The sequence below is a fragment of the Amblyraja radiata genome, chromosome 6 (assembly GCF_010909765.2).
Source record: "Amblyraja radiata isolate CabotCenter1 chromosome 6, sAmbRad1.1.pri, whole genome shotgun sequence".
Classification (NCBI taxonomy): Eukaryota; Metazoa; Chordata; class Chondrichthyes; order Rajiformes; family Rajidae; genus Amblyraja; species Amblyraja radiata.
The window spans coordinates 47,070,430-47,093,888 of record NC_045961.1 but is presented as its reverse complement, the minus strand read 5'-3'; the positions used below and the strand labels follow the sequence as shown (position 1 = coordinate 47,093,888).

Here is a 23,459-nt window from a genome sequence, read left to right as displayed (position 1 = left end):
ACAAGCACATACTTCTTTACAGGTAGAAAAAAAGACGATTGTCTTCTTGCTTAGATGATTCTTCACAAATGAATACAACATGTTGATTTTTTGGTGTAACTCACAAACCACATAATTTTGTTCCAGTGTTCCAGGGGTGCTGCAATACAAAACATGTGTTAACATTCTTGTAAGCAAAACCTAATACATAGACCAAAGTATAAAGCCAAGACAGAGTAGAGTTTGCACGTATTTTGTCACACATAAAATGATAGACTGGGCAGTGGTCACAACTTTCGGCATTCTTTTCCGCTCCTGGTTGCTCAAGTTGCCGAACCAAGCCACGATGCAAACAGTCAGCATGCTCTCTGCAGTGCACCTGTAGAAGTTCAAGAGAGTCCTCTTTGACATAACAAATCTCCGTAATCTTCTCAGGAAGTAGAGGCATTGATGTGCTTTCTTTATAATTGCATCAGTGTGCTGGGTCCAGGAAAGATCTTCGGAAATATGCACGCCCAGGAATTTGAAGTTCTTGACCCTTTCCACCATCATCCCGTTGATATAAACGGGATTGTGGGTCCCTATCCAACCCCTTCCAAAGTTCACAATCAGTTTCTTGGTTTTGCTGGTGTTGAGAGCCAGGTTATTGTGCTGGCACCTTTTGGTCAATCGGTCGATCTCACTTCTATATTGTGACTCATCACCATCAGTGATTCGTCCCACAACAGTGGTGTCGTCGGTGAACTTTATGATGGAGTTCATGCTACGTCCGGCTACACAGTCATGAGTATAGAGTGAGTAAAGCAGGGGGCTGAGTACGCAGCCTTGAGGTGCTCCCGTGCTGATTGTTATCGAGAATAACACATTTCCACCAATATGGACAAACTGTGGTCTGTGGATGAGGAAGTCAAGGATCCAATTACAGAGGGATGCGCAGAGATCCAGATCTGAGAGCTTGGTAACCAGCTTGGAGGGGATATTAAACACCGAGCAGTAGTCAGTGAATAACAGCCTGACATATGAGTTTTCGTTGCCCAAGCGGTCCAGAGCGGAGTGGAGAGCCTGTCAGATCGCATCCACCGTTGATCTATTGTGGCGGTAAGTGAATTGCAGTGGGTCGAGGTTCTTGTCGAGGTAGGAGTTGATATGCACCATAATCAACCTCTCAAAGCACTTCATCACCACAGATGTTAGTCGATAGTCACTGGTCGATAGTCATTGAGGCATGTCACCTTGCTCTTCTTGGGCACCGGTATTATTGGTGCATTGTAGAACAGAGAGATCAGGAGTACAGGTGCATGGTTCTCTGAAAGTGGCCAGTCAGATGGACAGGGTGGTGAAGAAGGCATTTGACACGCTTGTCTTCAATAAGAAGGGTACAGAGTGCCAAAATTGGTGCATCGTCATGCAGCTGTACAGGTCATTGGTCAGACCACACTTGGAATACTGTCTGCAGCCCAGCTATAAAAAGGATATTATTAATCTATAGAGACCCAGATACAATTACAGCTTTTAAAAGACATTTGGACAGATTTATGGATTAAGAAAAGGTTGAGAGGACTATGAGCCAAATGAAATGACTACAATTAGGTATTTAGGATTCAGCCATCCCTGCCAAAGCCAAAATGTCATGCCTAATCTAAAGGAAATAAAAATGTGAGAATCTGTGGTAATTTATGACCATATACAATTCATCCAAATAATGGCAGCCTACCTGAATTTAGCGTTTTCATGCACCCAAACATATTCTGGGTCTTTCAGACTAAGTCGTGCCAAATCCTTCACAGATTTAGTTTGGGTTGCAGAGAAAAGCAATGTCTGATGTTTCTTGGGCAGATTTTCAACAATAGCATTCATGGTCTCAGAAAAACCCATGTCCAAAATTCTATCAGCTTCATCCAACACTAAAAGAAGAAAATGACATCCCAAAGGCAAAGGATTATATAAATTCAACTCCATTAAAAATACAGAAATTGATTACATTTATGCTTTTTATCCTGTTTCCCATTGCCTCAATTAGCTCTGGCTCCAGCATAATACTGAACGTCCACCAAGAGGATATGGCCCTCCCACTGTCTTTTCATCTTAACTTTAAATAAATCTTCAGTATATCCTTTCGCAGATTAGGAAAATAATGGGACCAATTCCCATATCAAGAGCTCATTATGTTGGGCACATTGCAGTGAAAGAAAGGCCAGACACTTCCTAGTAGTACAAATAAGTTAATCATAGTTGTTCTTGGATACCTCTCAGATGTCAACTATAAAGACATTAGAAGATGCACAGCAAGGAGTGACCCTAGAAATGAATAAGGAACTATAAACCCACACAACTTTAACATCTGACAGGAAAAACCTGAATATTTCAGTCTCAACACATTAACTCTATAATAATAAATCTGACACTAAAAATCAAAGGAATTAAACAGAATCTAATTAGTTCAATCATTTTATTTTTCAATCGAGGATTGAAGATGTGCACTAACGCACTGAAGTACTGCAACACAGAAGATCTCAGACTGTTGAATCCCGACCTCAGCACCCCCATCAAGTGAAGATCATATGCATCACTGTACCCAATCTGCACTCACTGAAATGGGACCAATTCCCATATCAAGAGCTCATTATGTTGGGCACATTGCAGTGAAAGAAAGGCCAGGCACTTCCTAGTAGTACAAATAAGTTAATCATAGTTGTTCTTGGATACCTCTCAGATGTCAACTATAAAGACATTAGAAGATGCACAGCAAGGAGTGACCCTAGAAATGAATAAGGAACTATAAACCCACACAACTTTAACATCTGACAGGAAAAACCTGAATATTTCAGTCTCAACACATTAACTCTATAATAATAAATCTGACACTAAAAATCAAAGGAATTAAACAGAATCTAATTAGTTCAATCATTTTATTTTTCAATCGAGGATTGAAGATGTGCACTAACGCACTGAAGTACTGCAACACAGAAGATCTCAGACTGTTGAATCCCGACCTCAGCACCCCCATCAAGTGAAGATCATATGCATCACTGTACCCAATCTGCACTCACTGAAATCGCACCCAAAAAACAGCGCTTCATTCAATTTTTATTTATAGCGTTTGACCTTTGACAAATCCCATGATTCCTTGCATTTTTCAGAATACCGAACTCGCTTATATAATCAATATCAATTGTTGTTCAGTATGAAGAAGGGCCCCAAACCGAAATGTTACCAATCAACATTCTCCAGAGATGCTGCCTGACCCGCTGAATTACTCCAGCATTTTGTATTTTATTCTCAATGAAAATTATGTTTGAATATACTGCTTTTCCCACTTTCACAAACAAAAAGTATTGTCCTCGACATATTTCACAAAAATCGTATGTACTTACCAAGAATCTGAAGGTTGGAAGCATGGAAATGAGTTGTCTCGTCCATATGTTGCAGAAGGCGCCCAGGTGTACAGATCACTATATTAGTTTGATGAATCCTCACCGATTCTCCTTCCAAATCCTATTGTAAGTAATAATGAGCATTAAATAATTACTAACATTACAGAATATACACAGGGTGTATAGAATGGATGTTGGACTGACACATCGCCTAATTAGTTTTTCCATAGACTTTCCAAAAATTGATAGTACAAGTTTCAACAAACTCACTTGCAAATATCATTATTGCACTTTTAAAATACCATCAACAAATATGCCACAAAAAACCCAAGGCAGAGTAAATTGATAACCTGAAAATGTCTTGTGATAGTCATTTACTAGCTGTGGCAGTTAAAAGCAAAGATCCTATAGCGGAGCAAGATAGGCTACTCCTGCGAAATGCAATGGGCTGACGTGTAGTACGCTATGGAGGGGATCATGGGCATTTTTCCACGCCCATTTTAGTAACCTGAGCCTACCTGACCCGACCCGACTCACAGTGTAATCAATGTTGTGGAGCAACAGTTTGTGTGGGTTAGATTCATAAATCTGTCAGTTCATACCTCTTGTCAACAATAAAATTTGATTCTGGTAATTGTCTTTTTTAATGTTTTTTAAATCATTTCTTTTTAAATGGTTCACAAGCAGTGTTTGAGTTGATTTTGTAGTAACCGGAACCGACCCGACTCGCAGGGTGATTGACATTGCGGGGGAAGTTTGTGTGCGTGATATATAGGTTAGATTCATAATTCTGTTAGTTCATAATTCTGTTAATTCTTGTTAAAGAATAAAATGTTTATAAACACACATACATGAAAATTATATAAATGTATATAATCATATAACACACACAATTATATTTCTTCTGATCCAATAATGAACTTTATTTCAGACTAGACAAGGGACATTAAATAAGAAACATTGTAAATAAGAAACATTGTAAACCTCCCCGCAACTTCACACACACTAGGCCTTATCCCCCCCCCGGCACTCCCTCGCCTGCCCCCTCACTACAATGTCTCCCCCCCCCCCTATGCCCCTCTCCCCGCTGCCCCGCACTCCCTCTCCCCGCTGCCCCGGGCTGCGCACTCTCTCTCCCCGCTGCCCCGGGCCGCGCACTCTCTCTCCCCGCTGCCCCGGGCCCCGCACTCCTTCACCCCGCTGCCCCGCACTCCCTCTCCCCACTGCCCCGGGCCGCGCACTCCTTCTCCCCGCTGCCCCGGGCCCCGCACTCCCTCTCCCCGCTGCCCCGGGCCGCGCACTCCTTCTCCCCGCTGCGGATCCAATCTTTGGCCGGAAGCAAGAGGGCGGAACAAAATGGCGGAACAAGATGGCGGAACAAGATGGCGGGAGCAGGTTGCTAAAATGGGTCATAAAATCGCCCATGAATCCGCCCATGAGCGTACTACACGTTTGCGTGAGAGTAACCCATCTTGGTTCGCTATAAGATCTTTGGTTAAAAGAAAGCAAGGTACCATGCCAAGGAGAAGTAAACAGTTCACAGGAATCCTAAAGTAGTTAGCAGAACTGGAAACATCAACCAAATAAACAACAGACATACCAGTCATTAAAAAAGGGTATGAATATCATCTGGGAATAATAAACTACAGTTGAAAATTGAAATAAAGACAAGAAAGATGTACGGTAACCGAGACTAATCAAGAAAAGCAAGCAGGGCAATATAAAACTAAAAATGCCACAAAGTGCTGGAGTAACTCAGCGGGTCAGGCAGCACTTGTGGAGAACGGATAGGTGATGCTTCAGGTTTGGACTCTTCCTATCAACTACATCTCTCCAGGCTATAGGACACAAAGTAGAAGGATGTCTTGCTCTGAAAAACTAGTGAGGTATTCAGTACCAACAAAAAAAACTAACTGGATCTTGGGACGCATACCAAGAAGAATAGAACACTATTCCCCAGCAGATGATAATGATTCAATAAAATATTATATGCATATATGACCAGACACGTAATTCTGTGCTTTGAAATCAAAAGAACATATTCCTTTAAATATTTTCAATCCTTCCAATACCAACTTAATGAAAGTAATGGAAAACATTTGTTTTTAAATCAGTATTTAACAATTTAACATTTGTAAGGATAACACTGGAGGAACCTAAACATTGAAGTTTATGGGTAATATTGCTAATTGTACAGCAAATAACCGCAATACATGTTCCCCAATATTTAAAACCTGTTCCTCAGTATAAGTTGAGATGCAAAGTATTTATCAACTATCTTAATGCCCACCTTCCCTCCGATTATGAGTCCAGCTGAAAATTCATGGTTTTTCCCCATTTTCCGCAGGACTTCAAAAGTCTGATACGCCAATTCTCTGGTGGGTGATATAATGAGAGCACCCAGTCCATCATCTGATGTCCACTGCTGACGATAAAGACATTCCAGTACCTGGCAATGACAAAAGTACAGTTGTGGAAGAACAGTTATCTGGTTAATGGCCTGGCAAAAAAAAACAGCTCAGGTTTTCAAAAAGGGATAATACCAAAATCCTTTCGTTTTCATTCCTTAGGATTGCTATTATACAAAATAAATGTTTAAAATTAATTGATCTACAATTCAAGTCCCACAGAAAACAAAGACTAAATGTAGATGAAATAGTGTTAGGGGACTTGGGATTTTAACACCCTAATTACGAGAAATGGTTTATATATTCAAATTCTTCACTAAAAGTGCAGAAGGATCAAAGACTTTCATCCTTAGATAGGCAGCACAGTGGCACAACTGGGAGAGCTACTGCCTCACAGCACTAGAGACCTGGGTTTGATCCTGTCCTCTGCTGCTATTTGCTCAGGAGTTTGCACATTCTCCATGTGACTGCCTAGATTTTGTTGGGCACTCCAGTTTCATCCCACATCCCAAAGACGGGATTGTAGGTTAAGTGGCCTGTAAAAAAAGTTGCCACTAATGTGTAGGGAATGGATGAGAAAATGGGATAAGATAGAACTAGTCTGCACAGGTGGTCGATAGTTGGCATGGACTCGGTAGGCCAAAGGAATTGTTTCCACACTGTATCTCTAAAACTAAAAAGAGTTATATAAATAAAGGCTTGTTTTTGTAACAAGCACTGATTTTGTTTGGGCCGAGGCCTATCAACTTGGTTTTGCATTGGCAAAGCATCGAATCACGCTCACTTACAGGAATAAGAAATGCCAGTGTCTTTCCAGATCCAGTTTTTGCAGCACCAAGTACATCTTTGCCTTGCAAGGCGAGACCAATTGTCTGTTTCTGTATTTCAGTCGGCAGGCGATATTCAGCATCCATCAAGCCTATGAGAAAAAATTACATCGTTTCTGAACTGGTGAAGCATCATTCAATTTGCTGCTTAATTCATTTACTTACTTCTGACAAAATAAAACTTGATTTCCTTGTAGTTTACAAGTCTGGTTGAATTAAAATAATTTATTTATGGAATCAATAAGGCAAAATTTCCACCCTTTAGAACGTATTTATGTTGGGACATTGGTTAGGGTCAGTGCCAGGGGTGTTATCCTGGGAGAGAATCCCAAGATTAGTTTGCTTGTCCTTCAGTAGATCTGCAGCGTCATGCTACCTTATGGTCCATTTGAATCTGCTTCTGTTCCTTTACAATAGTCTACTCACCTATTTATCAAGAACTCCATTAAATAAAGAAGATAACACAGAATGCTGGAGCAACTGAACAGGACTGGGAGCATTCCTGCAGAGAATGAATGGGTGACGATTCGGGTCGAGTTCCTTCTTCTGACTTAAGTGTCTCGACACGAAACGTCACCCATTCCTTCCCACCAGAGATGCTGCCTGGCCCGCTGATAACCTCAGTATTATGTGTCTATCTTCGGTGTAACCCAGCATGAAGTTACTTTCTACACACTCCATTAAATAAATCTATTTCACTCATCTCAATTGCTTATGGCAGAGCTGCCAAGTTTTGTCAGAGCATTTCAGTATTCTAGTACCTGAAAATCAGTATTTTGCTGAGGAAATCAGTATTTTTACGCGGTGCCATTTTGCTGAAAAAAATGTTATTGTTTATGTGCAATCATACCCATGTAAGAGTACAAGAATGCATAACTTTGCTACCAATTGACATGTCTTCTACACACCTTACTTGACAGTGCATTCATTGCCATCTCTTTGTATACTGCTGTTTGAACGGCTGCTTCCTGCTTTTAGCACCAGATGATGATGTAGAAGCCATTTTGGAAGCCTCCTACTCCCTCCTTCGCTCCTTCTCTCTCGTGCCCGAAGTAGAAAAAGGAAGCTCCCCCTGAGGACAAGAGCTCCCTCCCTCCCTCCCCCCCTCCCTCTCCCCTCCCTCCTTTTTTTCTCCCTCCCTCTCTTACCCCCTTCCTCCCTCTCTCCTTTTCCCTCTCTCCTTCTCTCTCTCTCCCTCACCTCTCCACCCCTCCCTCTCCCCCTTTGAGCCCACCCACCGTTTTGTAAAATCAAGACCAATCCCAATGTAACTGCAATCCCACTGGTAACCTTTCACCACTAGGCTTTTCCAGAATTCTACCACTGCCTGAAAAATAATAAAAGGCTTAACTACCACTGAGAAAGAGAATTCCAAAGGCTCATTGTTATACGAGAATTTTCCTGAACAGTCTGTGACCTATAGCGCTGTGGCCATAGCGCTATGTGTAAAGCCCTAGCGCTCCAGCTGGTAGCAATATGTTTAGAACCCATCGCGCTGTAGCCGATAGCTCTTTGTTTAAATTCCCACTCGTTAAACTGACAGCGCTCTGTTTAAACCTGGAGCGGGACAGGCAGCGACTCTGGAGAGAAGGAATGGGTGACGTTTCTATTCGAGGCCCTTCTTCAGACTGAACTGAACTCCATATTTAAAATCTGTATTTAACAACACAAAATCGTACATCCGTATTCTAATCGCATTTCCACACAAAATACGGAAAATACGTACTACTTGATAGCTCTGTTATGGTGAAGAATCTTAACTAGGGTACAGTTTTGGTCTCCTTTATTTAGAAACTATGCAATGAAAACTCATCACTTTTGTGGCCAGGAGTTTAATCATATGAGAAAATTATGGTATTACTCTCTGGAATTGGAGGCAAGATCATAAAACATATAACCATGAGATTGCTTGACAAGACAAGTTCAGAGAGGGCATATAACCAGGTTTGGGGACTGCAGGGACACCATAGAACTGGCATGGATGGTCTATGGATAAGGAGTTAGCAAAATAAGATGGATACATGATCAAAAGAAACAGAAATATGAATAAGCCATTCATCCCATCATACAAGATCACTGTTCTTCTTTCCTGCAATATCGCCATATCCCAATTCACTTAATATCTAAAAATCTAATGAAAATAGACTTTTAGATGATCTGTCCACTGGATGGAGCAAGCAATAGTTGCCTCGCCAACAGTCTCTCGTCCCTTCCTTCTTTTTTAGTATGTGTTAAATGTATGTTTTTGTATTCTTTAGCTTTTTTTAAATCTCTTACCTCGACGGAGATTAGATTTTTTTTTTAATATCATATCACCGTCCGCACTGCGACCTAACATTGAGGAACTGGCGGCCTCTATTGAAGACCGACTTTGGGAGCTCCAACCGCGGGAGCCTGTGGACTTACCATCGTGGAGCTCGTGATCTCTGTCGGGGATCAATAAACAATAGGCAGTTCTCAGGAACAGAATTCTATCATAACAATAGACACTAGGTGCAGGAGTAGGCCATTCGGCCCTTCGAGCCAGCACCGCCATTTAATGTGATCATTGCCGATCATCCTCAATCAGTACCCCGTTCCTGCCTTCTCCCCATATCCCCTGACTTCGCTATCTTTAAGAGCCCTATCTAGCTCTCTCTTGAAAGTATCCAAAGAACCAGCCTCCACCGCCCTTTGAGGCAGAGAACTAAAACAGACTCACAACTCTCTGTGAGAAAAAGTGTTTCCTCGTCTCCGTTCTAAATGGCTAACCCCTTATTCTTAAACTGTGGCCCCTGGTTCTGGACTCCCAACATCGGGAACATGTTTTCTGCCTCTTGCGTGTCCAAACCCTTAATAATCTTATATGTTTCAATAAGATCTCCTCTCATCCTTCTAAACTCCAGAGTATACAAGCCCAGCCGCTCCATTCTCTCAGCATATGACAGTCCGGCCAACCCGGGAATTAACTTTGTAAACCTACACTGCACTCCCTCAATAGCAAGAATGTCCTTCCTCAAATTAGGGGACCAAAACTGCACACAATACTCCAGGTGTGTTCTCACTAGGGCTCTGTACAACTGCAGAAGGACCTCTTTGCTCCTATACTCAACTCCTCTTGTTATAAAGGTCAACATGCCATTCGCTTTCTTCACTGCCTGCTGTACCTGCATGCTTACTTTCATTGACTGATGAACAAGGACACCCAGATCCCGTTGTACTTCCCCTTTTCCCAACTTGACACCATTTAGATAGTAATCTGCCTTCCCGTTTTTGCTACCAAAATGTATAACCTCACATTTATCGACTTTGGAGCTCCAACCGCGGGAGCCTGCGGACCTTAACATCGTGGTGCTCGCGGTCGCTGGTTAGAGACCGACTTCGGGAGCTCCAGGCCGCAGGAGCTTCGACCGCCCCGACACGGGAGCTTTGATCACCCCGACACGGGGGCGTCGACCGCCCCAACGCAGGGCTTCGACCGCCCCAACGCAGGGCTTCGACCGCCCCAACGCGGGGATTCGACCGCCCCGACGCGGGAGCTTCGACCGCCCCGACTGCAGATGGTTCGACTGCCCCGACCGCGGGAGAATAAAGAGGAAGATTAGACTTTATTGCCTTTCATCACAGTGAGGAATCCGCTGTGGTTGATGTTTATATTAACTTTTATGTAATTATTTCTTTTTTTCTTTTTTTTAGTATGGCTGTATGGTAATTCGAGTTTCACTGTGCCTTAATTGGTACATGTGACAATAAACTGACCTTTGAACCTTTGAAACTAGATTTCTTCCCTCAGTGTGATGTGCATCTTTTAAAGTCTCTACCTTACAAAGACACAAATGTAAACCTTATTCAAGGTCCACTTTGGATTTGGACAACAAGGGACATATGGATGGTACAAAAAGTGGATCCAAGGCTAAAGAAAATTTCTGCCGTGAACTAGGATAGGCCGTGCGATCTTGGGGTACTGTTGAAGGAGCAAGGCATGGTTCTGCAGTGCTTTGGTAGGTAGGAAAGAGAGCGTGGAGCAATGGAAAAAGTAGAGCATACCTTTAATGGTTCTTTTCGACACAGGAAAATCTGAAAACTGCAATATCTCCTTGGAATTTATCTGAAAGTCAAAAAGATTTATTTAGCATACTTTTACAAGTTACAAATACTTTCCCCGGTCAATGCAATTGTTGAATATACTACATCACTTTCAATTATTCAGCAAAATGGGGTGAAACCTGGGAAATTGACCTAAAAATCTTTATGAAGTCACATGATATTCATAGAACGATCAGTAAACAAAATAATTATATTTGATTAGCATTACGGAATATCATAGGAAATTTATTTACAAAAAACAACTAATTAGTAACTATACCTATGATTCTGCTTCATTTCATATCCCAAAAAATAAATGACTATAAGGAATAACATAAGCTCCATCAAAATGATTTTAATTTGAACCTAATTTGAAGCGCAGTACAAGCAAATTCTTTATCACTTTTTCAAACTATCACCTTAACAAATGGACAAATATTTTGCAAATAAATCCCATAAAGGTGTTCTTGTTAGGTATTGATGGTATGAAACTGCAACAAAATCACCATTTAAAAACAGATGCAGTTAACAAAAATCATAGAATTAATAACAAAAATTGAATATTGCTGTTTACTGCAGTGAGATCACTCATTCTGTTTAATAGAAGACAATTTTAAATCCCACTTCTATATTGATACACAAAAATTGATCTACAATGTTTGGATGTGTCACAATAGGAATTTCTATTTCCTCCCTCTGCTACTATTAACACTAGTGTCTGAGCAACAATTTAAAATGCACTTTAATCTGAATCATGTCTCTACTACAGCAAGAGAAGAATTCAAACACCAAGAAAATATTTCAGGACCCTCCCGAGAACCCGAAACATTGCCTGTCCATTCCCTCCAAACGTGCTGGCTGACCAACTTGAAAGAGCTAATAGTCAAATCTAATATGTTATATGTTGACCAAACCTTTGAGTAGTGTGTCTTGATCAGTAGGAGGCATATGGAATGTGGAGACTATTGAAGGGAGAGAGAAAGGCAGAAAAGAACTGGGTGGAGACGCGAGATAGTGGTTGGATTAATTATACTTGTAAAAGAGGAATTGAATTGTGGAATAAAGACAGAACTATTAAAAGAATGGAAAGTACTTCAGATGGAATGCTAGTGGGCAGAGGAATAGGATATAAGGGCTAAGGCAGAGAAAGAAAGCACTGATAAGAGTTCATAGAAACATAGAAAATAGGTGCAGGAGTAGGCCATTCGGCCCTTCGAGCCTGCACCACCATTCAATATGATCATCGCTGATCATCCAACTCAGTATCCCATCCCTGCCTTCTCTCCATACCCCCTGATCCCTTCAGCCACAAGGGCCACATCTAACTCCCTCTTAAATATAGCCAATGAACTGGTCTCAACTACCTTCTGTGGCAGAGAATTCAACAGATTCACCACTCTCTGTGTAAAAAATAATTTTCTCATCTCGGTCCTAAAAGACTTCCCTCTTATCCTTAAACTGTGACCCCTAGTTCTGGACTTACCCAACATTGGGAATAATCTTCCTGCGTGTAGCCTGTTCAACCCCTTAAGAATTTTGTAAGTTTCTATAAGATCCCCCCTCAATCTTCTAAATTCTAGCGTGTACAAGCCAAGTCTATCCAGTCTTTCTTCATATGAAAGTCCTGCCATCCCAGGAATCAGTCTGGTGAACCTTCTCTGTACTCCCTCTATGGCAAGAATGTCTTTCCTCAGATTAGGAGACCAAAACTGTACCCAATACTCCAGGTGTGGTCTCACCAGCACCCTGTACAACTGCAGTAGAACCTCCCTGCTCTTATTCTCAAATCCTTTTGCTATGTTCGGAGAACAAAGTCTTCTCGAGGTCCTCTCGAGACCCCCTGTCTGGCAATGTCGACCCTGTCTATAGAAGAAGGGGGAGGTGGCCAATCACAATCTGGATCACTGTCCAATCACAGCTCAGACCACTCCCATTTTGAACATTAGCACTAAACTACTCCCTTTGTTCATTTTAAATTCTCACTCCAACAGAAGACGACTTTTGCAATTTAAAGGCACTGCAAGCCTTAAACCTCCCAGTCCTAGTTCACAAATTCTGCAAATTGGTTCCCACAGAAACAAAGATTCTTTTAAACAGAACGGCTTTTGTCAGATGAGGGGATTATAAAGTTAATACAGAGACGTCTCTAATGATTTGCACGATTTTTTTTGGAAACAAGGGGGGCTGCGCCACTTTGGCTAACTCCTCTCGGATTAAATGTGTGTATTTTGCATGGTTTTTTTGTACTAGTTTCCTTTCAATGTTTGAAGGTTAGTATTTGTTAAAACTGAAAAGCTATTTCAAAAGTATTCTAAGATGTTATTTCAAGTTGTCACTCATCCAGGTTCTGGCCCTTATCAGATTAGACAAGATTTTCATGTTCTTTCGAGTTGTCACTCATCCAAGTTCTGTCTCTTATCTAACTAGAGTGCTCAGTGTTCTTTTCAAGGCTGTGCTTCCAAGATACCGGCAGCTTCATTTTCCTGTGTTCAGGATTTGACTATGTCTTTTTAATTTATCCCAAAGCCTATCGAGATACTTGACATCCAGTCCCAGGCTATATTTATATATTCATATCTGCTCTTTTTGATGAAATGGTCCATATCAGATGGAATAGGATGCCATTGAATGGGCTTGCAATCTATGAAAATTAATTGTTTATTCTTTGTTTTCTCTTAACTCTAAGTTTATTTTTTTCCTATTTCTTATCTTTTGAATTGAGTTCAGAGACCTGAATTCCACGATGGCCACGTGGCATTCAGGTAGATGTGTTAGATGAGATTGGAGATGCCTTTATCTCAGAACAAACTCTGTTAATTTGAAATTGTAAATTTGGGGAGATAGATTTGAACAATCGGGAATATTTTTTTTAATATAATGATCTATTTTTAAAGGGTCTGCCTTACAGATAGTTAAAGAGTGATCTCACATCCCCCACCACCCGTAGAATTATTGATTAGTGGAGGGAATGAATAGGACACTAAAGAGTGTGGAAGTTAGTTATGACCTACAGGCCCACAGCAATGAATTAATTACATACGCACAGCAATTAAGCACAACCTTGTCAGTCTTGCATTCACAGGGGTTGGAAACGCGAAAGCCACTGCCAGTTGAACACAGACACAGTCCATACTACTGGGATCGGACAAAATTGGGACTATGTTGGAGGGGACTGTACCAGGTGCTACTATGACACCAACCGCCGTGAAGATTGAAGATTACTCCCGTTGAAGACATCTGATACGATTGACTATAAATGGAGGAGAACCAAGAAAGGACAATGGGGCTATTGGCCTTACTTTTTATACTGAGGTTGGCCCAGATGGGCTGGACTTGGGGAAACACCCCTGCACCAAGACGTCCTGAATAAGGCTGACAACTGTCCTTATGTTTATAACACTGACCAAGATGGATCTATTACCACAGGTTCTTGAAGTAACCAGAAAAAGGTGGCAGCTTATCCCAGGGCTACAGACCGAGCTGAAACAGATGAGAAATGTGCTCACCAATGCCCAGTCTGAAAATGACCATCTCGCTTCCATCACACAGAAGTTGAAGGAGAGCAATCAGGTTGTGGAGTTGAAAAGCCTTGATTTTGGAGTGCAACTTAGTTACAGAACTGGATTGAGGCAAATCCCAGCCGGGATCAAAGTTAGGAGCTGGGATGGATCAGACAGCCAGTTGACATTGATGGAGAAGGAAGATGAATGCTGGTTTCACACGCTGATGGACAACTTGGGAGGAAGAACGACTTGATTTGTGAAAATAAACTACATTTGTGATGAATGTGGACAGACTTTCAAACAGCGGAAATACCTGTCAGTTTAACAAATGCTCCATACTGGAGCAAAACATTTGCAGTGTGAAGTTTGTGGATTCCAGTGCAGACAAAGAGCATCCTTGAAATACCATATGACCAAGCACAAAGCAGAAGCTGAACTTGAATTTGCTTGTGACCAATGTGAGAAGCTGTTCGTTAAGGCTCACAATTTAAAAGTTCATATGTCCATGGTTCATCCCTTGACCCAGAATACAGATAAAAACAAACCTATTAAAATTTAATCAAGTCAGCTAAGTATAGAAACATTAATTAAGCAGGAACTCAGTTAATAGTTATTCAACAGCTAAATGACGAGTCTAAAGAATCTTGCACCCTTTTTCAATGTCAGCAAGACACCAAGGATTAACATGAATAAATGCAATCAAGCCAGGCTTACCTAAAATAGGTAGAGCAAAGGAAAGGTTAGTGTGGAGAACATAGTTCTGAGCATTATAGCACACCAGTTCCAGAGACAACGTCCAATGGGGTAGAGGTGAATCAGGCAGAATCCTGGCAATTAGAAGTACTGTTCAGAACTCTGATAACAGAGGGTCACAGTTACATCCTGGACATGTATTCAAGTCACAGCGTTGTTTTGAATGATGGACAGTGCCCATCCAGTAGAAATAAGGACTCAATGGAGGAAGTTCTGGATGGTTCTATTACCCTTTCACCTCATCATGGAACAGTGACTGAAAATAGTGAGGGTGATAATGTTGCGAAGCATCAACCTGTCCCAGTGTTAGCAGACTTTCAGCCTTGTACATACAGTGGAGCCACTTTGCGGTCAGTGGATATGGACAACTGGGAATCCCCATTGGAGGACATGTTCTTGCACACAGATCCTGAATGTACAGAGTGCTCTTGGGAAAAAGTTCAGGTACAAGATGCAACAGCCATTAAATGTGGAAAAAAAAAACAGATAACTGCAATGAAGCATCTTGTTCTGTAAGAAATTATGTTGTGGATGGATTGGAGTCCAGTAATCTTTCTGAAAGGTATTTATCAAATGAAGATAACAGAGAAACAAAAGTTCAGTATGGCTCTTCAGATGTGTAAGTACCTCACTCTCACACTGGTTGGGGTACAAGCATCTTTAATGTTCAGGTCATCATCACATAAGCAGTATATCATACGTTCATTCTACTGCAGCTACTGAAGACAGTAGGCGAGTTCTTACACTATAAAGCATGCATTAGGCAGAGTAATAATTACTAAGCATTCTGATTGGCTAACATGCAATAGCCAATCCACATCTCTTCTTGTAGAAATGAAAAAGCAACTAAAGCGCTTTAAACGGTAAGCTGAGGGAATAATAGTGGAGTTAAACAAAATCTCCATATCTAATGGGTGGCCTACTAACCCACCCGGTCTTCGTGCGGTAGGGGGCTGCCTCATCACCCTTTACTTCCGAAAAGATGGGGGCAGGTGTTGGTAATACCGCGGGAGACCCAATGGGTCTGTGGGGAGAGACCGCCGTGGGGGAACCGGGGGTGGACCGACGCGGGGAGCCAGGGGTACCTGTTACAACAGGAGGCGCAGGGGCAGACCGACGCGAGGAGTGAGCGGACTTGGTCGCGGCAGGTAATGGAACATCTGCAACAGGCGTTGGTGTGAACATGAGCGATGGGGCATCAGGACCCGTGGACTATGCTCCTTCACTGGAAGGAGGTGTTGACGGATGCGTCCATAGAGGACACCATCTACTTCGACCAGGTAGGAGCGTGGTTTCTTCAAGGGGCCATGAATATGTCCCAGTTTGGTATGTCCTTTGTCAGTTTTGTAGGCGCACCACTTGTCCTTGTATAAGTGGTTTGAGTGGCTTGCTGATTTTATCATAGAAACGCTTCTGTGTGTCACGTTTAAACTGCACACGTTTTTATATCACAGTGAGAGAGCGGGCTTACGGCTGCAGCTGTTGCTGGAAGACAGACAGTGGTGGACGGGTCTGGCGGGATATTAGTCGTTGGGCGGAGGAGCCAAGAATATTGTCTCTTGAAATGTTCCATAAGTTTAGCAGATCCAGGTAGACGTCGGATTTTGCTAGGAAGGAGCGCTCCACGAGTTGTTTAGCGCTGCGAACAGCGCGTTCAGCAAGTCCATTAGACTGTGGGTTCTCAGGGCTGCTAGTGACATGTTGAAAGTTCCTCCGTTTGGCAAAGTTCTTGAACTTTTGGCTGGTGAATTGGGTTCCGTTATCAGTTTGAAGGCGAACGGGGGCACCATGCACGGAAAGATGGATTGACAGTTTCTGGATCACGATTTCAGAGGTTATCATGGGCAGTAGGTCGATTTCAAACCAGCCTGAGTAGGAGTCTACCAGGACGATGTAGTGCTTCCCATGCCATTCAAAGATGTCGACGACCACGGAAGGGATGGAGCTGGCTGTGGCAAGAGGTGCTGCTTCTGTTGGTGTGGTATTAAACTGTTGCAGATGGCACATCTGTACCAGGCTGGACTGGAGGGCGGCAGCTTCGACCACCCCCGGGCCGCGGAGCTTGAACCGCGGGACTGACTTACCATCGCCCGGTGGGGTATCGCCTCAGCGCAGAGGGAGAAGAGGAGGGAAGAGACAGTAACCCTAAGACTTTTGCCTCCATCATAGTAAGGAGGTGCTTGGTGAACTCACTGTGGTGGATGTTCATTTGTGTTTATTGTGTGTTGTTTATTATTACATGTATGGCTGCAGGCAACGACATTTCGTTCAGACCAAAAGGTCTGAATGACAAATAAAGGATTCAATTCAATTATTCGGTTTTATCGCGTATGTACCTTGTCATCCCGGGCCAGTAATCATGTTCTGGGCCCGTTTTAGAGTGGCCTCTGTACCAGGGTGGCCTCCGTGGATGTCTTCGTAGTACTCACTCCGCAGAGTGGAGGGGATGACAGCTTTATGGCCTTTGACGATTATTCTGTCCTGTAGCACTAGTTCGTCATGGGCCAGGAAGTAGGGTCGTATTTCAAACGGGGTGCTTAACTGTTTGTTTGGCAATCCATTTCTTTTAACGGAGGTCAGCAGCTGTGAAGTTTTATCCGCAGCTGTGTGTTCGGCAAGGCGGCGTAAACGGTCGGTAGGCACAAACGAGACCTTCAGGACTGAGAATTTGTCCTGTTCGATGGGGTGGCGTTCGTTGGTAGTACGCGGGGCTCTGGAGAGTGTGTCTGCGATGTGCATGTCTTTACCTTTCTTGTATACGATGCGGAAGTCAAACCGCTGCACCTGCATCATCATTTGTTGTAGACAAGCCGGGGTGGCGTGGATGGGCGTGTTTAGGATGGTGACTAGCGGCTGGTGGTCAGTCTCAACAGTGAAGGTTTTGCCAAAGATGAAGTCTTTGAATTTCGAGCAGGCGAAGACGACGGCATAGCGTTGCTCAGTGGCTGTCAAGGTGCGTGATGCATAGGAGACAGGCATCACGTCGCCGTCGGTAGTTGTTTGTAGGCACGCTGCGCCTAGTCCGTACTGGGATGCATCGCAGGTAACGGTGATTGGCAGGTTGAGGTTGAAGTATGCCAGTGTAGGTGCGCTGGCTAGCTGGAGCTTTGGTGTCTCGAAGGCTCTTTGGTGCTGGGGGTACCAAGACCAAGCATAGTCCTTGTGGGTCAGTTGTCGCAGAGGAGCAGAAAGTTCGCTGAGGTTGGGAATGAATTTACCCAGGTAGTTAACCATGCCAAGGAACCGTTGCAAGTTGGTGACGTCAGTTGGGGCTGGCAGTTCATTGATGGTTGCAGTCTTTAACGGATCAGGTTTTAATCCGTTGCTGGTGAATACATGACCGGCGTAGGTGACTTCCGGAACCCGGAATTTGCATCTAAGAGGGTTGAGTTTCAGGTTGATGTCTCTGGCACTGTTTAGTATCTTCTTCAGGTTGGCATCATGCCACATACAAGCCACATACGGCCACATCGCGGCCATAGACTAGGAAGTCATCAACAATGCAGGCACATGGATATTCCGCGAACAGTTGTTCCATTTCGCGCTGGAAGACTTCGCTGGCAGAATTGATGCCAATAGGCATCCTTATAAATCTGTAGCGGCCAAATGGCATGGCAAAAGTTGTTAGGGCAGACGATGCCTGATCCAGTAGTATTTGCCAGAAAGAGCTTTTGGCGTCAAGGACTAAGAACACCGTTGCATTTCCAATTGGCGCAGCTACGTCCTCAGTAGTTCTCATCGGGTAGTGTGGTCGTTTGATTTTGTGTTTAAATCTTTGGGGTTGATGCAGACTCGCAAATCTTCTTTGTTTTTCTTGGTGGTTACGACCATGGTGGAGACCCAGTCAGAGGGTTCGCTGACCTCGGCAATGACTCCAATGGAGACCATGCATTTAAGTTCGGTGTGTATTTTCTTCCGCATTCCATGGGGAACGCGGTGAGGTGCACAAACTATTGGTGTGACTGCATGATCTACAGTGATCTTGTATATCGTGGGCAGCTTGCCGAGTTTGTCATCGAACAGGTCTTTGTACTGGGATAGCATCTGCTGTGTTGGTTCCTCTGTCAGGCAGAGTTTGTGGACAGCGCGCCCAAAATAAACCAGCCCCAGGTCATGGCATGCGTTGATTCCAAGCAGGGTTTCAGAGTTAGGTTGGACAATGTAAAACATTAGGTTTTTCGTTTCCTCATTGACAATGCATTTCAAATCAGCTTTACCCAACGGGTGGAGGACTTCCCCCCCCGTAGGCATGTAGGGTGGAGGAGTCCTTTCTCATTAGTTCAGTGCTCCTTATCTTGATGAACTCTCTGAGTGACATTACGTTCACCTTTGCACCAGTGTCGACCTTGGCAGTAAGGGCCTTGTTAGTAGGCCACCCATTAGATATGGCGATTTTGTTTAACCCCACTATTATTCCCTCAGCTTACCGTTTAAAGTGCTTTAGTTGCTTTTTCATTTCTACAAGAAGAGATGTAGATTGGCTATTGCATGTTAGCCAATCAGAATGCTTAGTAATTATAACTCCGCCTAATGCATGCTTTATAGTGCAAGAACTTGCTTACTGTCTTCATTAGCTGCAGTAATAATAATAATAATAATAATAATAATAATGGATGGGATTTATATAGCGCCAGTAGACTGAATGTATGATGTACTGCTTATGTGATGATGACCTGAACATTAAAGATGCTTGTACCCCAACCAGTGTGAGAGTGAGGTACCTACATGGTGTCAGAAAACTGGGTCCAACCCTTGTCTGTTAACCACGATTTATTTTCTTTATCAGTTGTTATTTGTGTTTGATCCTGTCCTCGGGCACTGTCTGTATTGAATTTGCATTCTCCCTGCAAGCGAGTGGGTTTCCTCCCACATCCCAAAGACGCATTGGCTTTGTAGGTTAACTTGTCTGTAAAATTGCCCCTAATGTGTAGGGAGTGGGTGAGGAAAGTGGGATAACAGAACTTGTGTGAATGGGTAGACAAAAATGCTGGAGAAACTCAGCGGGTGAGGCAGCATCTATGGACCGAAGGAAATAGGCGACGTTTCGGGTCGAGACCCTTCTTCAGACTGATGTGAGGGTGGGAAGGGGGCGGGAAGAAGAAAGGAAGAGGCGGAGACAGCAGGGACTACTGAAATTGGAGAAGTCAATGTTCATACCACTGGGGTGTAAACTGCCCAAGCGAAATATGAGGTGCTGCTCCTCCAATTTACGGTGGGCCTCACTCTGGCCATGGAGGAGGCCCAGGACAGAAAGGTCGGATTCGGAATGGGAGGGGGAATTGAAGTGCTGAGCCACCGGGAGATAGGTTGGTTATTGTGAACTGAGCGGAGGTGTTGGGCGAAGCGATCACCAAGCCTACGCTTGGTCTCACCGATGTAGAGCAGCTGACACCTAGAGCAGCGGATGCAATAAATGAGGTTGGAGGAGGTGCAGGTGAACCTCTGCCACACCTGGAAAGGCTGCTTGGGTCCTTGAATAGAGTCAAGGGGGGAGGTAAAGCAACAAGTGCTGCATTTCCTGCGGTTGCAAGGTTCACAAGTCCAACCTCCGCAGTTTTGGGGACAGAGCCTTCTCCAGGGCAGCTCCCAGGCTCTGGAACTCCCTCCCCCAACTGATCCGCAATTCCGTGTCCCTCACCATCTTCCAGTCCCGCCTCAAGACCCATCTCTTCACCTCTGCCTATCCTTAGCCCCACGTCCCCGTCCCTTTTCATCTGTGCATTAATTGCCTCATACTGTGTTTTGTATTGAATTCTGTCTTTACTTTGTGTACTAGTCATGTCTCTACTATTTATTTCATTCCCCTTACATGTTTTTCCTCTACATGCTCAATTTTTGTAAGGTGTCCTTGAGACTCTTGAAAGGCGCCCATAAATAAAATTTATTATTATTATTATTAAAGTGCCAGGAGAGGGGGTGGTTTGGGTGGGAAGGGACAAATTGACCAGGGAGTTATGGAGGGAGCGGTCTCTGCGGAAAGCCGACAGCGGAGGAGATGGGAAGATGTGGCCAGTGGTGGGATCCCGATGGTAGACAAAAAAGCTGGAGAAAATCAGCGGGTGAGGCAGCATCTATGGAGCGAAGGAATAGGTGACGTTTTGGGTCGAGACCCTTCTTCAGACTGATGTCGGGGGGGGGGGGGGGGGGGGGAAGAAAGGAAGAGCCGGAAGACGGAGGCAGCAGGCTGTGGGAGACCTGGGAATGGGAGGGGAAGGAGGGAGAAAGCAAGGACTGCCTGAAATTGTTGAAGCGAATGTTCATACCGCTGTACCAATGTAAACTACCCAAGCGAAATATGAGGTGCTGTTCCTCCAATTTGCTGTAGGCCTCACTCTGGCCATGGAGGAGGCCCAGGACAGAAAGGTCGGATTCGGAATGGGAGGAAGAGTTGAAGTGCTGAGCCACCGGGAGATCAGGTTGGTTATTGCGAACTGAGTGGAGGTGTTGTGCGAAGCGATCGCCAAGCCTGCGCTTGGTCTCACCGAGGTTGATCATATGCTGAATAATCCAACCACATTTTTGTTTGGAAGTAGAAAGAATAATAGAAATTGCATTAATTGCAACATGTAAAATAAGTTGAGATACTGTATTATAATTTTGCTGCATGTCATTGTGGTATATATCATGTCTTGATTGGTGAATATGTTTAGTTTGTGACTTTATTTGAAGCAGAAATAAAATGTGAATGCTTCATTGAGCATAATTCCGACTGGTATCTACGCACTTCTTGAGCACATTATCGTACGCGTCATGCAAGCCGTCTTAAATGACCACCTAAACTGTCATTCGACAACTTAAAAAGCTGCCGAGGTTGCCCGGCTGGCAACAGTGAAAAAAAGTTAAGTGAGAGCCCTGTATCTCCTGTATCAGGGGTTGCCCTCCCCCTGTATTGTCACCAAACAGAGAAACTGTCTGAAAATCACTGAAAGAGGAGACCTTCGCTTGCTCCTTAAGCAAATTGAACCAGATATCCAACATTTAGTAAGTTTCTCAGCATCAGGCTCAAGGATCTCATTAAATTAAGTCCAGTAAAGTCCGATTAAAGAGTCCGAGGAACTGCAGATCCTGCTGTCTCGAGTAAAACATAAAATGCTGGAGTAACTCAGCAGGACAGGCAGTATCTCTGGAAGTCATGGGACTGAAGAAGCGTCCCGACCCGAAACGTCGCCTATCCATGTCCTCCACAGATCCTGACCCGCTGAGTTACTCCAGCACTTCGTATTTTACTCAAACATTATAGACCAGTCGAGTCTTGAAAGGTGCGAACGATCCTTGACTTTGTAGTCACAATGACAACATACTCTACGTGTACTGTGACCATTTGCACTAATGCAAGGACATTATTCTTCTACATCCCCGGTCTTGGAAAGATACAGTGGTCTATGACTGACTCTGAGACGGCAATTCGAGCAGCTCTCAGGGGAGCCGACCCGCACCCGGACCCCTGGTCGCCCACCCGGACCAAAGATCATAGAGGAGCTCCTCTATGATCTTTGACCCGGACCCCTGGTCGCCCCACACCCGGACCGCTCGCTCGCCCACCCGGACCCCTGGTCGCCCACCCGGACCCCTGGTCGCCCCCCCCCCCTGGACCCCTGGTCGCCCCGCACCCGGACCCCTGGTCGCCCCGCACCCGGACCCCTGGTCGCCCACCCGGACCCCTGGTCGCCCCGCACCCGGACCCCTGGTCGCCCCGCACCCGGACCCCTGGTCGCCCACCCGGACCCCTGGTCGCCCCCCCCCCTGGACCCCTGGTCGCCCCGCACCCGGACCCCTGGTCGCCCCGCACCCGGACCCCTGGTCGCCCCCCCCGGACCCCTGGTCGCCCCCCCCCTGGACCCCTGGTCGCCCACCCGGACCCCTGGTCGCCCACCCGGACCGCTCGCTCGCCCACCCGGACCCCTGGTCGCCCCCTCCCTCTGCGGCTCCTACCTGCGGGTAGCGCTCGACCATCCTGGCGATCTGCTCCCTCTCCAACAGCCACTCCGGCTTCCGCTGCTTCCTCAGCACCTTCTTCCTCGCTTTTCGCCTTTGATATTTCTTTTTCCATTTCTCGTAGTTATTGATGATGTCGCCGCGACTGGCGGTGTCGGTGTCGGTTGCGAGGCCGGGCCGGTCCCCGGTCAAATCCATGGCGCAGACCAACGTGGTGACCAAAGAGCTTTGGTGCAGACACACTGTCGTCGCGCCGGGATGACGCAAGGGCCGTCGCGTAACAATGACGCCAGGGCCCTAACTTCATTCATGCTTTCTTCTCCCTGTGTGTCAGCCCAGACACAGCTCATGGGTCTAGTAATAATACAGTAAATTATTACTTGTCACACTTGTGTGTGTGTTTGTGAGTGTATGTGTGTGAGTATGAGAGTGTGTGTGTATGTGTGTGTTTGAGTGTGTGTATGTGAGCGTGTTTACGTGAGCGTATTTGTGAGTGTGTCTGCAGGGTTGCCAACTCTCACGCTTTGAGCGTGAGATTCACGCCCTCAAGCAAACTCTCACGCGCTCACGCTCATCAGAAATTTCTCACGCTCAGTGGTGAGAAATTTTGTGATC

The 23,459-nt window shown here is 44.6% G+C and overlaps 1 protein-coding gene across 2 annotated transcripts in view; it reads right to left on the bottom strand.

The window, feature by feature from the left end:
* The window catches only part of ddx10 (DEAD-box helicase 10), a 171,714-nt gene extending 148,616 nt beyond the window's left edge, over positions 1–23,098 (bottom strand). Inside the window, exons 1-7 of one of the 2 annotated variants that reach the window (XM_033022708.1) lie at positions 22,842–23,098; positions 10,615–10,675; positions 6,550–6,680; positions 5,644–5,802; positions 3,354–3,474; positions 1,694–1,883; positions 13–139 (exon numbers count right to left, since the gene is read on the bottom strand). In XM_033022708.1, coding sequence (XP_032878599.1) covers positions 13–139; positions 1,694–1,883; positions 3,354–3,474; positions 5,644–5,802; positions 6,550–6,680; positions 10,615–10,675; positions 22,842–23,042 — 990 coding nt within the window. In that variant the 5' untranslated portion in view covers positions 23,043–23,098. Of the gene's footprint in view, positions 1–12; positions 140–1,693; positions 1,884–3,353; positions 3,475–5,643; positions 5,803–6,549; positions 6,681–10,614; positions 10,676–11,567; positions 11,780–22,841 lie in introns of those variants that run through there. The other variant, XM_033022709.1, reaches the window with a different exon arrangement.
* Between the last annotated feature and the right edge of the window lie 361 nt (positions 23,099–23,459).